This window comes from Mobula birostris, chromosome 6, assembly GCF_030028105.1.
Source record: "Mobula birostris isolate sMobBir1 chromosome 6, sMobBir1.hap1, whole genome shotgun sequence".
In the NCBI taxonomy this organism is placed as follows: Eukaryota; Metazoa; Chordata; class Chondrichthyes; order Myliobatiformes; family Myliobatidae; genus Mobula; species Mobula birostris.
In genome coordinates, this window is record NC_092375.1 from 151518501 (window position 1) to 151535272 (window position 16772).

The 16772-nt window shown below is 39.0% G+C and overlaps 1 protein-coding gene across 1 annotated transcript in view; it reads left to right on the forward strand.

The window, feature by feature from the left end:
- LOC140199479 (serine/threonine-protein kinase 17B-like) overlaps positions 1 to 16408 on the forward strand; it is a 29521-nt gene extending 13113 nt beyond the window's left edge. Inside the window, exons 4-7 of the mRNA XM_072261641.1 lie at positions 108 to 234; positions 5409 to 5457; positions 7805 to 7984; positions 14697 to 16408. Coding sequence (XP_072117742.1) covers positions 108 to 234; positions 5409 to 5457; positions 7805 to 7984; positions 14697 to 14991 — 651 coding nt within the window. The 3' untranslated portion in view covers positions 14992 to 16408. The remainder of the gene's footprint in view (positions 1 to 107; positions 235 to 5408; positions 5458 to 7804; positions 7985 to 14696) is intronic.
- Positions 16409 to 16772: the final 364 nt, after the last annotated feature.

Consider the following 16772-nt stretch of genomic DNA (forward strand, 5'->3'; position numbering starts at 1 on the left):
GTATAGTACAAGTAAACCTCTATGATATGTGATTTATAATTTGGCACACATTCATAAATTAATATACAGCATCAAAATAGTAAAATATTAATTTTTTTTATATATAGCCACAGAATATCTTGCTAACTAGCACATCGCCATTGGGTGATATAAAGATAGTAGACTTTGGCTTGTCCAGGAGAATTGGAAGTGTTGGTGAATTAAGAGAAATCACAGGAACACCAGAGTACATTGGTAAGATTTTTAAAATTTTTTTTGTGTATCGCTTTCAGATGTATTGAACAAATTTTTTCCTTTTAGTGGGGTGTGCAGGTGCCCACTTTGAATTCAAGTGTTGTAGTGCTATTTCCAGTCTGCATGTTCTTTTGAATATGGCTCCCTGCTGCGCTTAAGAGTTTATTTCCAAGAGTGCATGTTTGATTACATTTTTAAAATTCTTTTGTGGGTTGCAGGCATTGCTAGCAGGAACGTTATTCATTGACTAGTCCTGATTGCCTTTGCGCCACCCTCTGAAGGAACTCTGAAGTTACTTATGGTGTTCCAGGATTTTAACCCACCCATGATGAAAGACTATTGATATTCCCAAGATACAATGGCATGCATATTTGACAGGGAGTGGGAGGTATCTTGCAGATGGTTTGGCCATATATGCTTAATGCCCTTGTGAGTCTGCTGTCTTGAGTTGCTGTTGAAAAATTCTGGCTGTATGCCATTATGTCAGTAGTAGAGGCCTAATCATTTAAACTTCCAGGTGAATGCAGATAGCATCTTTGTACCATTTATATTAAGCTCCCTAAGTGAGGTTGAAGGTGTAATTTGTATATCCCATGCTTGTCAATGATGAAATACATTCAAGAAATTGAATGATGTCACCACAGGATAACCGGGTTCTGTCTGATTCAAATATTTCTGACCAATACAGATCCCTAGGTTAAATGAAGGTAGAAAGTGATTCAACAATATTTCTTCTAAATTCACATGAAGCTAATTAGATTCCATCTTGGTTGGAGATGTTTATTCTCTGGTGCATTTATTAAATCAAGTCTGAATTTTGCCAAGGTCTTGCTGCATGTAGTATTCATTTGTCAGGTTATAGGCAGAAACTAGCTCTACAGTTGTCAGCAAATATTCAGCTTTTGACGTTAATGGAAGAAGGGCATGGATCAGTGGTGAGGTATAAGATAGTTGGGCCTATTCCCCCGGGGGTGGGGGGGGGGCTCTTATAACTAGACCATTTTCTTCCAAAGAATTGAAAGCTTCTTATAGAAAACCTGTCTTATTCTTTGAATGGTCACTTGGACAGCGTATATTCAAATATGGTCAAAATACAAGTAACCTAGAAAATGCTACCTTTTTGTAAACTGAAATTGTTTAAAACTCTTCTGAGTATAATACGATAAATAACATTTGTTGCTAACCAACCATTGAAAAACGGAATAGGGGCCAGCTGGTAGTGCAATGACATCAGCACCGGATCCCGGAACAGAAGTTCCTGGGTTCGAATCCAGTCGGGGCCACTACCAAGTACGTTTTCCATCCATGCCGGGTTGGGTGTCAAGATTTCACAAGCTTTGATAGATGCATAGTGGAATGTGTCTCAACTGGTTGCATGACGGCCTGGTATGGAAACACCAATGCCCAGAAATGGAAAAGTCTACAGGAGGTGATGGGTACAGTCCAGTCCATCACAAGCAAAGACTTCCTCAACTTTAATATTAATGGTAAGACTCTTGGCAGTGTAGAGGATCTGAGAGACCTTGGGGTCCGTGTCCATAGGACACACAAAGCTGCTGCGCAGGTTTACAGTGTTGTTAAGAAGGCGTATGGTGTGTTGGCATTCATCAGCCGTGGGACTGAGTTCAAGAGCCATGAGGTAATTTTAAGCTATAAAAGACCTTGGTCAGGCCCCACTTGGGGTACTGTGTTCAGTTCTGGTCACCTCACTACAGGATGGATGTGGATTCTGTAGAGAGAGTGTAGAAGAGATTTACAAGGATGTTGCCTGGATTGGAGGGCGTAATGAGGGTAGGTTGAGTGAACTTGGGCTTTTCTCCTTGGAGCGACGGAGAATGAGAGGTGACCTGGTAGATGTGTATAAGATGATGAGAGGCATTGATCGTGTTGATAGCCAGAGGTTTTTTCCCAGGGCTGAAATAGCTAACATGAGGGGGCATAGTTTTAAGATGCTTAGAAATAGGTACCGAGGGGATGTTAGGGGTAAGTTTTTCACACAGAGAGTGGTGGGTGCATAGAATGAACTGCCAGTGGCAGTGGTGGAAGCGGATATAATAAGGTCTTTTAAGAGCCTCTTAGATACATGGAGCTTAGAAAAACAGAGGGATATGCACTTGGGAAATTCTAGGCAGCTTTTAGGAGTAGGTTGCATGGTCGGCACAACATTGTGGGCCGAAGGGCCTGTAATGTGCTGTAGATTTCTATGTTCTATCACAACTCGACCTCTTAAAATAAAAAAAAAGGGACAAATACTGCGAAAATGTCTGTGTGAGGAGTGGCGCGCCACACAGTCTCTCTCGCCCCGCACCTTGTAAAGGCCTGAAAAAGACATCATTGTGCACAGGCAGACGCACACACATGCACGCCAAAAAAAAAAGAAAAATAGAATAGAACTTTATTGTCATTGCTCAAGACAAGATTGCAGTACTACTCCAATCCGTGAAAAATAGATGTTCCAATGCATGTGGTACACCTTAATAATTAAACAAAAAATACCCATATTCACATGCAGCAAGTGACTTCAATAGTCCATAACACTCAAAGGCCATTGGCAAGCCAGGGTGTAGCATTATTCAGTTGCACAACGACCCTCAGGAAGATGCTGTTATTCAGTCTTGCTGTTTTGTATCTATTTCTCCTACTGGATGTCAGGAAATTGAACAGAGAGTATCTGGGTCTGGGTCTTTAATGATGTTACAAGTGTGTTGTAGGCAATGAGAGTTATAGATCAGGGGTCCCCAACACAATATTCTTGCGGACCGGGGGGGTAAGGTTGCCAACGGACAAGAGTAGCAGTTAAATACATTGTGTTTACCCCGAGAAAGACTGACTACCATGACCATGAAGCCTTGCGCGGGCACCCGTGTGCACATTTGTGACGTGTATGTGCCGATTTTTTTCTACAAATCGTTTTTGGCGATTCTGTTCAGTGAAACTACACTGTACATATATTATTTCTACTTTATATAGGCTGTGTATTGATCATATCATTCCTGCTTTTACTATATATTAGTGTTATTTTAGGGTTTATGTGTTATTTGGTATGATTTGGTAGGTTATTTTTTGGGTCTCGGAACGCTCAAAAATTTTTCCCATATGGTAATTGCTTCTTTGCTTTACTCCATTTCGGCACGAAAGGTTTCATAGGAATGCTCTACCTCAGCGGGAAGAAATATGGAACAAGGGCGGTCCCGTATGGGACAAACCAATTTAGCCCAATGTACAGGATGTCCCAGCTAATCAGCCTTAATACAGGACAGTTGGCAACCCTGGGGGGTGGGGGGTGTTAATCACAGCCAGAATATAGGTGATAAGTCAACTGTACGTCACTTATAAGTGGCTAATACACTCAATTTCATTTCTAAAAGGGTTTATCTAACGAATTTAATATTAAAAACACAGCATATATTTTCCTCACATGAATATAGTGATAAGTCAGTTATAAGTAACTTATAAGTCAATAGCATCATAACATTTTAAGTAACGTTTGGATATTAAACACACAGCACAATATTTTCCCCCGTATGAACATATAAAATCATTGCAACACACCAATATCGCTGAATCAGTGGGAGCCCTGGGCTTGTTTCCCTGCAACAACATGGTCCCATTGAGGGGTGATGGGAGACAGCGATACTCAAAGGGGGTTCCTTATGTCCAGTCTATTCTGCAATTTAGTTTTCGTTGCATTCATTGCAGAAAACCCAGCTTCGCAGAGATATGTTGGAAATGGAGCAACGTTTTTCAGTGCTTTCGTGGCTATCTCAGGATATTTAGCCTTGACTTTGATCCAGAATGCCGGCAGAGATGTTATGTCAAACATACTTTTCAGCCCGCCGTCATTTGCAAGCTCGAGGAGTTGATCTTCTTCCCGCGCTGACATGGACAATGCGTGCGTAATGACCTTGCGTGTGTTCAAGCTCATCAGTGGGCATGACAGGGAATGAGGAAAGGTGCAGCTGACTCATATCGCCAAATCATATCGTTTCCTCGCGGCCCGGTGGTTGGGGACCACTGTTATAGATTGTCTCCAGTTTTGGTAGTTAAGTTCTAGTGATGCACTGAGCTGTCCTAATCACCTGTTGGAGTACTTTGTGATCTGTCTTGCTGCAGCGTGAGTACTACACTGTCATTCCATATAAATCATCGCACATCAATAAAAGTTGGCCAGCAATTTTTGGGGCAAATTAGCTCTCCTTAAGCACCACAGGAAGTATAATCTGGTATGGTTCATATTTCAGATATTGTGACCAAATTTGTTGTGTTGCTTTTTTATACAATCCTTTTTTAAATTCTCTATCTTCAGCAGTGAAAACTATCGTAGAATTTATGGTGTCTTTCTTGCAAAAAAGATTTTGATGTAAATGACAAGTACTATTTTCTCTTCCTCAAGTTAGTGGTAAGATACTAAAATACTGCAGAGTTGAAATGAATGTGTTCTGATGCAGGGTCATTGACCTGAAACGTGATTCAGTTTCTGTTTACAGGTGCTATCTGATGTAGAGAGTATTTCCAACACTCTTTGTTTTTACTTTAGATTTCTAACTTCTGCAGTTCTGGTTTTCTAATTAATATCCTCTAGATTTGGAAATACCTCCTTCAGAGAGTATGTTTTTCCTTAATTAAGCTGAGATAATGAATCTTGTGTATCTGTTTCAAATATCTAGTCACTGGTGGTGCTGAGAAGATAGAAACAAACACAGTTTGAACTATCCCAGCAACAAACTAACATTGATGTGTTGGACGGTTTTATTTTGCTAATCTTCTTTGCTCTGAATCCTTGGGCTGCAGTAATTTTGCAGTTTGCTGATTTATGTCAGCAAACTTGTTCACTGTAGGAGTCTTGGGGCTTTCATAAACCCCTTTACTGCTTCTCTTGCCAGCAGGTCACCACTTTTCTTAGCCATTGCTGTCTAAACAAAAATTCCTCTTTGGTGCAGTCCCATTTAACTTTGCAGCAGCAACTAGCACTCAAAGCTAGAGAAGAACTGATGTTTTGAGGCATTGTATATTGAGACATTAAACTATTCTTAATGAGAGGAGGGTTAAAACAAATTTCTATCGGTGGGATGCTTATATAAAGAGAAGATTTTTTTCCGACCTTTGACTTTGTATTCCAAAAGGTTCAAATGATCATTTTATAACCTGCTCATAATCTTCTTTTTCTTTGGCAGCCCCTGAAATCTTGAACTATGAACCAATCTCTACAGAAACAGACATGTGGTATGTTAATAGTAACATAGGGGTAAATTGTTTGCCTTGTATTCAAGAAAGAAGTGAGCTAAATTTAATGTATGGTAAATATCTGCATTTATAGCTGTCGAAGCCAAAAAATGGCAGACATTTCAGTATTTCCAACCTCATGTGATCTCTTGAAGGTCCAATATTGACATCAGTCCTTCCATTTCTAAACTTTTGCCTCCACACTGGAATGGAGCTACAACTTGAAAGTCATTAGTGTTTGAATTTAAGAGTGCTATTTGTTTACCACTCAGATTTTCTCAAGAATTAACTATAATGTTGCTCTTTAACTATTCAGTATATCTTGCCTTTCATTTATTTTATTGTTCACTCATAACTGTAAAACCATAAGATATAGGAACAGAATTAGGCCATTTTGGCCCATCAAATCTGCTCAGCCATTTCATCATGATGGCTGATCCATTTTCCTTCTCAGCCCCAGTGTCCTGCCTTCTCCCTATATCCCTTCATGCCCTGACTAATGAAGAATCTACCAACTTCTGCCTTAAATATCCCCTATGTCTTGGCCTCCACAGCCACCTGTGGCTATGGCTTTCACAGTTTCACCACTCTCTGGCTGAAGAAACTCTTGCTCATCTCTGTTCTAAAAGGACACCCCGCTATCCTGAGGCTGCGTCCTCTAGTTTTAGACTTGCCCACCATAGGAAGCATCCTCTCCACATCCACTCTATCGAAGTCTTTCAAAATTCGATAGGTTTCAATGAGGTCACGTCTCATTCTTCTAAGTTACAGTGATTACAGGCCCAGAGCCATCATATGCTCCTTATAAGACAATCCATTCAATCCCAGAATAATTTCTGCGAAACTCCTTTTAACCCTCTCCAATGTCAGCACATTTCTTTCTTAGAAAGGGAGGCCAAAACTGCTCACAATATTCAAAGTGAAACGTCACCACTGATTTATAAAGCCTTACTTTTATATTTTAGTCCACTACAGACTCAACCCGCAAATTAACCTTTAGTGAATCCTACACAAAGACTTTCAAGTCCCTTGGCATCTTGGATTTTTGAATTTTCTCTCCATTTAGAAAATAGTCAACCCCTTCATTTCTTCTACCAAATTGCATGACCATACACTTTCTGACACTGTATTCCATCTGTCATTTCTTTGCCCATTGTCCTAATCTGTCTAAGTCCTTCTGTAGCTTCTCCAGTTCCTCAAAACCACCTGCCCCTCCTCCTATCTTTGTGTCATCTGCAAACTTGGCCACAAAGCAATCAATTCCATCAACCAAGTCATTGACATATTATATAAAAAGAAGTGGTCTGAACACAGACCTCTCTGGAACATCACTAGTCACTGTCAGCCAACCAGCCAATGTTTTATCCATGCTGGTATCTTTCTTGTAATACCATGGTCTCTTAATTTGTTAAACAACCTCATGTGTGGCACCTTATCAAAGGCCTTCTGAAAATCTAAGTACTTAACATCCACTGATTCTTTGTGTATCCTGCTTGTTATTTCTTCAATAAAATCCAACAGATTTGTTAGGCAAGATTGTCCCTTAAGGAAATGGTGCTGACTATGACCTATTTTATCATGTGCCTCCATGTACCCTGAAACCACATCCTTAACAATTGACTCCAACATCCTCCTAACCACTCAAGTCAGACTAATTGGTCTATAATTTCCTTTCTTCTGCCTCTCCCTTCTTGAAGAATGGGGTGACATTTGCAATTTTCAATTTCTCTGGAACCATGCCAGAATCTAGTGTTTCTTGCTTTGTGTGTATGTTCTATTTAATAAGAAGCTGATAGCTCTAATTTTAAATGTGCACAGAGAGCCTACCAAAGATTTTTGTTTCCTAAAAATGCTGCTAGTTTCCTTGCAGGATTTATGAATTTTGACCATTTTCAATCTTTGTTAATAATAATCAGTGATTCATCAAGCCTTTGATAGGTTGCATAAATGTTCAGAATAACAGTGAGCAAGTTGTCTGAAGCAAATGCTGTAAATCCAGCTATTATCCCTAAGATGCATAATGTCCAACAAGTATGTAGTTATGACTATACAATAGCCCCTAGTTAATTTATTTGAAGAACTGATTTTTTAAAACCTTAATTGAACATTTGTTCATTAATGTATTTCCTCATTTAGCATTGTAATGTAAGATAGTACAGGTCAATAAACAAATTTGCTGTACTCTCTTTAAAACTGGAAGCAGTTATTTTGAAGTTCTTGTAATTGTGGCATTTCAATGAGATGTCAATACCAGAAATTAAACAATGCATAAACTTTCAGTTTGCATTAAGATGGGCCATAAATGGTTGTAGATTCTGATTGATGAACATTCTCTTATGATTTACAGGAGCATAGGAGTGTTGGTATATATGATGCTGACAGGGGAGTCACCATTTCAGGGCAAAGATAAACAAGAAACTTTCCTTAATATCTCGCAAGTTAATGTTGATTATTCGGATAAAACATTTGAAGGCATCTCCAAAACTGCAATTGAATTTATTCAACAGCTTCTAGTCAAGAAACCAGAGTGAGTATGCAGTTTGAATAAAGGAAGTGGTCAATTATTTTGGAGTTTCTTTTTCTCTAGCAAAACTAACTTGTTAATTTAAACATTTTAACAACCTTCATAAAGGAATATTAGCATTGAATTGCTGTTTTGTTTCATTTATTAAATCACATTAAATGTTCCATCATGAACTACATTTCAATCAGTACCATTAGTGAGAGAGAACATTTTTGTGGAAGAGAACAAATTTCACTTAGGACATCTTTTGCCATTTACAGATTTTCAGGAAACTGAGAATGTTGTATTTTGGCATTAGTACTATTTTGTTGCATTTTAGCTTTCTCAAATCTGTAGGTTTTTCTGCTTTTCGATGTTTTTTAACAAAACTTCATGCTTTACTGTTTGGTGTCTATATGAAAGGTACATCTTCTAATAATGGATCCCTTTGTATTTATGCTCAATTTCTTTTGATAATACTCAGCTAAATCTGTAGAAGGATAGTTGAATTATGTGAATACTAGGATTTAATAGAAATAATGTATAGTGTACAGCTGGACTGCATATACAGGAATAATCTAAACCTATGGAATAATGAGGAGTTACATGCCTTGAGTTTCAGAGAAAGTTGGGGTGGATACTGGTCCTAGAGTATATCATATGGATCTGGGATAGAGGTCCTAGAGTTCAATCATATGGATCTGGGATAGAGATTATATGGTGGCAGTTGAAAGCAAGGATCTTCTGGTTGTGCCTGGCAAAATTTGGAGGTCAAATGCTCCAGGGGAGCATTTAATCACTGTTTAAGATATGTTTTAGTGAGGAAGAGCGAGGGAACAGTAGGGATACATTTTGGGAGTCATTGTTTATGACAGAACATTGCTTAGAAATGAAAGTACAACTTGAGATTTTCTGGGAGCATCACAAATGTATTGGTGTTGGGAGGTGTGTATATCTAGATATGGAATTTTGAGTTTCAAAGGATCAGGAAACCTGTGGAGACAGCACTGGATGTGATGAGTGTTGGTAATTTTGGAGATTTGGAAGTGGATGGAGGCTATTCCAGAGTTAATGGTAGTTAGTGAAAGGTTGCGTCTAGGGGGAAAAGGATTGAAAGCAGAATCTCAGGTCAGAGTTACTGGTCCACTCTCAGTATGGAGTCTACATTTACCTGACTAAGAATTTCCTAACCAACATACACAAAATGCTGGGGGAACTCAGCAGGACAGGAAGCTTCTACAGAAATAGATAAACAGTCAACGTTTCGGGCTGAGACCTTTCTTCAGGACTGTGAAAGGTGGGGGAAGATGCCAGAATAAAAATGTGGGGCACGGGAAAGATACTAGCTGGAAGGTGATATGTGAAGCCAATTGGGTAGGAAAGGTCAAGGGGTGGAGAAGCAAGAATCTGAATGTAGAGGAGAGTGGACCATAGGAGTAAGGTAAGGAGAGGGGATCCAGGGGGAAGTAATAGGCAGGTGAGAAGAAGTAGAAGGTCAGTGTGGGGAATAGAGGAATGATTTCCCTTTTTTTCATTCCATTTAATTCTGCATTAATTGGAATTGTTGATTTGCATTTTGGGAGTGGGGTTGCAGTGAAATTTTTTTTATCCCTATCTGTGTAAAAGGTCAAAATCTTTTTGACCTTCTTAAAAGATATATATCCTTTGTTATGCATGAAGATACTTTTAAGCAAGTGATACCTTTTGATTACTAGTAAATTTCTAACTGATCAGTGATGGGTTGTTCAGTTGTATTCCTCTTGCCTACTTAAGCTAGGTTAAATACTTGCATTGCAATTTTGCCAGTCATGCAACCAGATGTTCTCACTTGCATTTCTTATTGAACTGTTATCATGGTTCAGTTTGCCAGAATTTCTGAATTTAAAGTAAATTTCAAAGTAAGTGTATGTCAGCATATACAACCCTGAGATTTGTGGTCTTGCAGGCATACTTAATCTATAGAATAATAAACATAACAAAATCAATGAAAGACTGCCCAGCTTGGACATTTAACCAGAGTGTAGAAGATAACAAACTGCAAATACAAAAAGAAAGAAATAATAATAATAGATAAATATCAAAAACATGAGATGAAGAATCCTTGAAAGTAAGACCATTGGTTATGGGAACAGTTCAATGATGGGGTAAGTGAGGTTGAGTGAAGTTATCCCCTTTGTTTCAAGAGCCTGATGGTTGAGGGTTAATATCTGTTCCTGATTCTGGTGGTGTGAGTCCTAAGGCTCCTGTGCCACCTTCCAGATGCAGCAGCGAGAGGAAGGCATACCCTGGGTGTTGGGGGTCCCTGATGAATGGATGCTGCTTTCCTACAACAGGGTTTCATGTAGATATGCTCAATGGTAGTGAGGGCTTTACTCGTGATGGACTGGGCCATATCCACTATTTTTTTTTTTAGGATTTTCCATTCGAGGGCATTGGTGTTTCCATACCAGGCTGTGATGCAGCCAGTCAATATCCTCTCCACTACATATCTATAGAAGTTTGTCAAAGATTCAGATATCATGCTGAATCTCCACAAACTCTGGAGGTAAAGAAACTTCCATGCTTTCTTCTTAACTGCACTTGCGTGCTCGGCCCAGGAGAAGCCCTCTGAAATAATAACACCCAGCAATTTTAAGTAGCTGGCCCTCTGTTTCTGTTCTCCATTGAGGACTGGGTCATGGACCTCTGGTTTCTTCTCTTGAAGTCAATATTAAGCTCCTTGGTCTTGCTGATATTGAGGAAGAGGTTATTGTTATGGCACCATCAGCCAAATTTTCAATCTCCCTCCTATATGCTGATTATCACCACCTTTGATTCAGCCTACGACAGTGGTGTCATCAGCAAACTTGAATATGGCATTGGAGCTGTGTTTAGCCACACAGTCATAAGCGTAAACAGAGTAGAGCAGGGGCTAAGCACACAACCTTGTGGTGTACCTGTGCTGATGGAGATCGTGGAGGAGATGTTGTTGCCAATCCGAACTTACTGGGTTCTACAAGTGAGGAAATCGAGGATCCAATTACATGAGGAGGTATTGAGACCAAGGTTTTGGAGGTTATTGATTGGTTTTGAGGGGATGATGGTATTGAATGTTGAGCTGTAGTCGGTAAAGAGCACCGTGATGTATGTATCTTTGCTGTTGAGATGTGAGGAGTCAGGATTGAATGAAAATCCAATGAGATGACATCTACTGTGGATGTGTTGCTCTTGTAGGCAAATTGAAGTAGATCTAAGTTGCTTCTTAGGCAGGAGTTGATATGTTTCATCACCAGCCTCTCAAAACTACTGCATGAGAGTCATTGAGGCAGGTCACCACGTTTTTCTTGGGTAAATTGAAGCTAGCTTGAAGCAGGTGGGTACCTCAGACTGCTGAAGCGAAAGGTTAAAGATCTCGGTGAACATTCTAGCACTGGGTCTTTAGTACTTCGTACCCCATCTGGGCTGGATGCTTTTTGTGGGTTTGGCCTCCTGAAGGCTGCTTGCACATTGGCCTCAGAGAGTGATATCGTAGGATCATTGGGGGCTGTGGGAGTTTATGATGGTTCCTCCATGTTTTGAGGATCAAAGCAAGCATGGAAGACATTCAGCTGATCTGGAAGTGAAGCCCTGCTGTCGCCTATGTCACCTGATTTAACTTTATAACAGGTGATGGTATTCAAGCCCTGCCACAACTGTTGAGCATCCTTCATTGATTCTAGATTTGTCTGGAATTGCTACTTTGTCCATGAGATAGCCTTCTGGAGATCGTACCTGGACCTCTTGGAACTTCCTTGGTCACCAGACTTGAATGCATCTGGTCTGGCTGTCAGCAGATTGTGGATCTCGTGATTCTGATTGATGAAGACTGAATGATTCTGTGGGGCCACACTTGTCTACAACTGTTTTACTAAAATCTGTTACAGCCATGGTGTATTCATTCAGATCTACAGAAGAGTTCTTGAACACAGCCTAGTCCTCTGACTTGAAGAAATTCCATAGCCACTCCTGTGCCCACCTCTTCGTTATCCTAATCTCTGGAGCTTTGCTGTTTAGACTCTGACTCTCTGCAGGTAGTAGAAGGATAGCTAAGTGATCCAATTTACTGAAATGCAGTCTGGGCGTAGAACGGTAGGCGTTCTTTAACTTAGTATAGCGGTGGTCTAGTGTGTTGGGATCTGTGGTGCTGCATGTTTTATGCTGATGGTAATTGGCCAGGGTTTTCTTCAAACAAACCTAGTGGAAGTCCCCAACTATGATTTGAATTGCATTGTGGTGGACTGTTTCTTGTTTGGAGACAGCATCATGTAGAATCTCAAGTGCTTGATTATGGTTGGCTGCTGGTGGTATGTAAATTGTGGTTAGGATTATGGAGGAGAACCCCTTGGGTAAATAGAACGGATGGTATTTAACTGTTGGGTGCTCAAGGTTGGGGGACCATAAGTTCGACAAAACCACTTCATCGGAGCACCGCCGAGAGCTTATCATGAAACACACACATCTGCCTTTTCCCTTTTCTGAATCAGCAGTTCAATCCATTTAGTAAATTGGTTTGACCGCTAAGTTTCTCTCAGGCATAGAGTACAACAGTCCCTCATTCCCCTCTGATACGGCAATCTTGCCCTCAGGCCCTCAATTTTGTTCTCTGGCGACTGCACATTTGCTAACAAGATGCTGGGTAGAGAGGCCTCATCCCTCTGCATTTCAGTCTGGTTTGAAGTCCCCTTTTTCTGCCTCGCTTCCAGCCATGGCAATGAACCTTTGTTGGTTTAAAGGTGCCATACCTTCTGGTCCGCCGAGACCGTCAGATGAACATGAGATCTATAGATCATTAAATTGATATAAAAGTACATTGGTTCGAGGGAGATTACATGCTGCAGATTGCAGTGAGTAATTCGAAAGAGGGATATTTAAAAGACAACGGGGTGACCTGTTGGGGCATCCTTTGAGAGAAGGGTAGTGCAGTCTGATGTGACCAGAATGAACATTAAATTTTCCTGAATACTATTGCTTTGCTTTGGAAACTGAAGTAGAAAACCTCAGTTTATTAAAGAAGAACAACGCGTAGCAAAGCAAATATAGCTGCTCCTCATTTAACGAAGGACACTTTTGAAGGCATTATTTCTGGTTTATCTGCCACCCTTGTGCCTCTCGTTGTCATTCTGGAGACATGCAGCCCTTTCAGTCCCCCGTCTCTTCATCTGTTCTGCTGTTTGTTGTTTGTCTCTGATCCTGGAGACGTGCATGCCTCTCCTCCTCTGTGTCATCTTCTCTCATCGTTTTTTGTCCTGACCCTTTGATCCTGGAGTCATGCGGCCCTGGCGTCATCCGATTCTTGTTCTCTCCCTCTCCTTGCTGCTTCCCGACGAAGTTTGGCGTCATCTCTTGTCCATAATGTCCCCCTTCCCCTTCCACGCAGCATAATTAGGCTGACCATTTTTTTTTACCCTAATGCTAGATAGAAGATACGAAGCAGTAACACCAAAGGATACTGATTATTCTTGATGATGTGGTTGGCGCTCTCCTAAGTGGACGTGATATAGTCACCGCTGTCTTTTGACTGCAGCAAAGGGTTTTATGAGTGTCTTGAAGTATGTCATTACAATAAGATTTAATTATTTCTTATTGATGGGTGACAGTTAGATCTGTCCTAATCCTGCACATGCTGATGATGGTGATTAGCAGAATGTGACCCCATGAAATAAGGCTGCCCTGCCCTTTTGCTCTGGTAGGTGCCGCAGCTGAGACTGGCCGTGCACACATGTCGGGCTGTCGTGTCCCGATTTCCATGATGGCCGATCGGGTCTCTGGTTAAAAGGGAGCCTGTTTATTTTGGCAAATGAGCAATTTTATACGAATATATAACCCTGAACTTTGCCTGCATTCTGTAAGTTAGTGCATTTTAATTCGATTTAGCCAAAAAAAGTGCCACTGTAATGCACCATTTGCACTAATTGGAGGTCACAAACAGACAGACAGAGCATGAGAGTTTCAGTAGTATATAGATTTAGAAGCATTGTCCGCAGCTCACAGAACATCGGTGTCGTTCACTTGTGCCATCATGACAAATTCAACAACGTGCAGGGTAAGAACGTAAGATCATTAAATGGGAATGGTCTGTTCAGCCCCTTGAGACTACTCTGCCTTCAGTAGGATCCTCCATTATCGCCGGATTATCTTTATGACTTTTGGGGGATGTAACAAGGAAGATGGATTTCCTCTCTTTAAAAGGTCATCTGTAATATTTCAAACCAATTCATCCAGTTCATCTTCCCTAGAGTTACTCCTATTATTTGGCCATATCTACTTATTGCTCAAGATAAATAAATGGTTCTGGCTTGAGGAGATGCATTTAAACAATTCAAAGAAATTACATTGTTACCATTTTGTTAAACCTCTGACAATTTAAAGGAATTATATTTATTTTCAGTTCAGTTTGTGAATTTGGTGGATTATTTGTTTTTTAAACAATAGGAAAAGTACCCAACTACAGGTTAAGTAATCTGTGTAATGAATGTAGAGTTGTGCGTTTAAAAATCATTCATATAACTAATTACTTTATTTAACTAGTTTAATTAATTAATCTGCCCTGGAATTGCTCTTCAACTAGTCTAAGGTGTATATGTATAACAGTTTATTTTTAATATGACCCTGAAAGCTACTCAATTAGTTATAATCTGTTATTACAAAAGGTGAATTTATAATTTCTACATACTAAAGATACTAATTAATAAATAACAACATTCTATTTATCTTGAAGGCACCGATCAAGTGCTGAAGCGTGTCTTTCTCATCCTTGGCTGCAAACAGAGGAGATGATGAATAACCCAATACCAGAAATTGCACCATGTGTTTCACTGATGGGGATGCAGTCCATTAAGTCTTCAGAGGAGAAGAATCCCATTCGATCACCCACATTTGGGTCAGGCAGACATTTGAACAAAGAAAATATTTCTGAAGAATCATCCATTGTTCCCAAACGTTTCCGGTTTGATGATTCTTACAAAAATTGTCATGATATTACAGAGAATTGGTATTCTGAAACTGGTGTATAGATAGTTGCAGGTATTAGGGCACTTTGGGGAAGACATTTGCATTTATGCATTGGTCTTAACACTTTATAAAAGTAATTCTGATATATATAACATGTTGGTACAAATGCCTCCATGTTGAATTCCATCTGTGACTCTTGATGGCCATTGCCTAGCTAGCATGTTCAATTTTTTTTTTAAAAGGCATTTATATGGGGCAGTAATTGATTTGCACTAATCTCAATGGCTCAAAAATTATAAAAAAAAATATTTTAATAAGATAAGCTAAAATTGCTGTTATGCTTAGGATGATAAGGACCAATGAAAGCAATGTTTTGGAAGTTAAATGTTAACTTAATTCATTGTGCTTTAATAGTTCATATAGTACTTAGGTATCAATACTACCAGGGGTGATTTCATGTATTAGAGAAATATGACAAGGGCCAGTGAATATTAGTGAATCCTTAAATACAAATAGTTATCAGAACATTTTACAGAAGCATCTGCACTAAGAAGAAGTAATTGTTAAAGACATAATTTAGAAACTTAATGTTTAAGTATTTTCACAGGTTGATTAAAAACTTAAATATGTTGGAAGCTATTAGCTTTGGGTTTAAAGTTTAAGTTCTTCAAGGAGTCGAACTTACAGTGATTCTCTGTAGATAGAATTGGTGTTGCAAACTGTACATATTATATTTGACTTTTATAACAGGTCATGAAAATTTGCATAAAATGCAAAATAAATTATGAAGTTATTTAACCAGTTCCACGGCCAGGGTTTTATACTTGTCCACTCAGGAGATTCAGTCTGCTGTACTGTATAAGAGAAATTACATAGACTGAATGCAGAGGTAAAAATCCCTGGCATCCATATCCAACTGTTTGGAATAACTCTCAGCTATTTCTAAAGGAAGTCTTGAAATTGTTATCCTAATTTTTGTTGCATGTGATGATTTACCACATGATGATTAAACTGGAGGAATAAATGTTAAAAATATTTAGACCCCTTTTTTACATGTATTTACATCAATTTTTACTTGGTTTTATCCTGGAGATGTATGACATTAAATATTTTTTTGAAGTAATGAATGACATTTTAAGTAATCTGTAACAAATATTAAAATTATTTGGGACTATTACTTTCATATTTATAAATGGAGATTTTAATTACAGAGATAAGAGTTTTATGTTTTTAAATATCCTATCAAAACTTCATATAAATATTCAGGAAGCCAGAATCCTAGCTTAAGGTACAGAATAAGTGGGAGAAGACTTTTTTAATGGCTACTATTATCGACCGTGACATTTCTGTAACCTTGGAAAAATATTTTCTTAATATGGTGTAATCTGATGATTAAATCTGGTGATTAAGTATTGATACCCATGGTTGGAAATTATTTATTTTCTTAAAGTGTTGAAAATTGTAATAAAATCAGTTTCTTGAGGATCATTTTGCAGTTTATTTATTTACAGCAGTTCTCAAGCAAAATATTTCCAGTTTATAACATTTCTTTTCCTTTTGAAGTGTTACTTCATGTTTTTCTGCAGCAATTTTCTATATTACATCGTGGTTTTAAAACCAAAAGCAATTAAAGAGTCAGCCAATAATCTCCATAGCAGCCATGTGTAATAATTTAATATAGTAGAAGAATGTTGGAATACCCAGCAGAGTGAGCAATATCTGAACAGTGAAACAAATAGCACTTCAGTTCAATGAAACCTTCATTTGAATTATGTCATGGTTATTTTTGTTCTTGTGCCTAGAGAATCAAGTATCAAGTACTTCAGAACCTCAGTTGTCAACA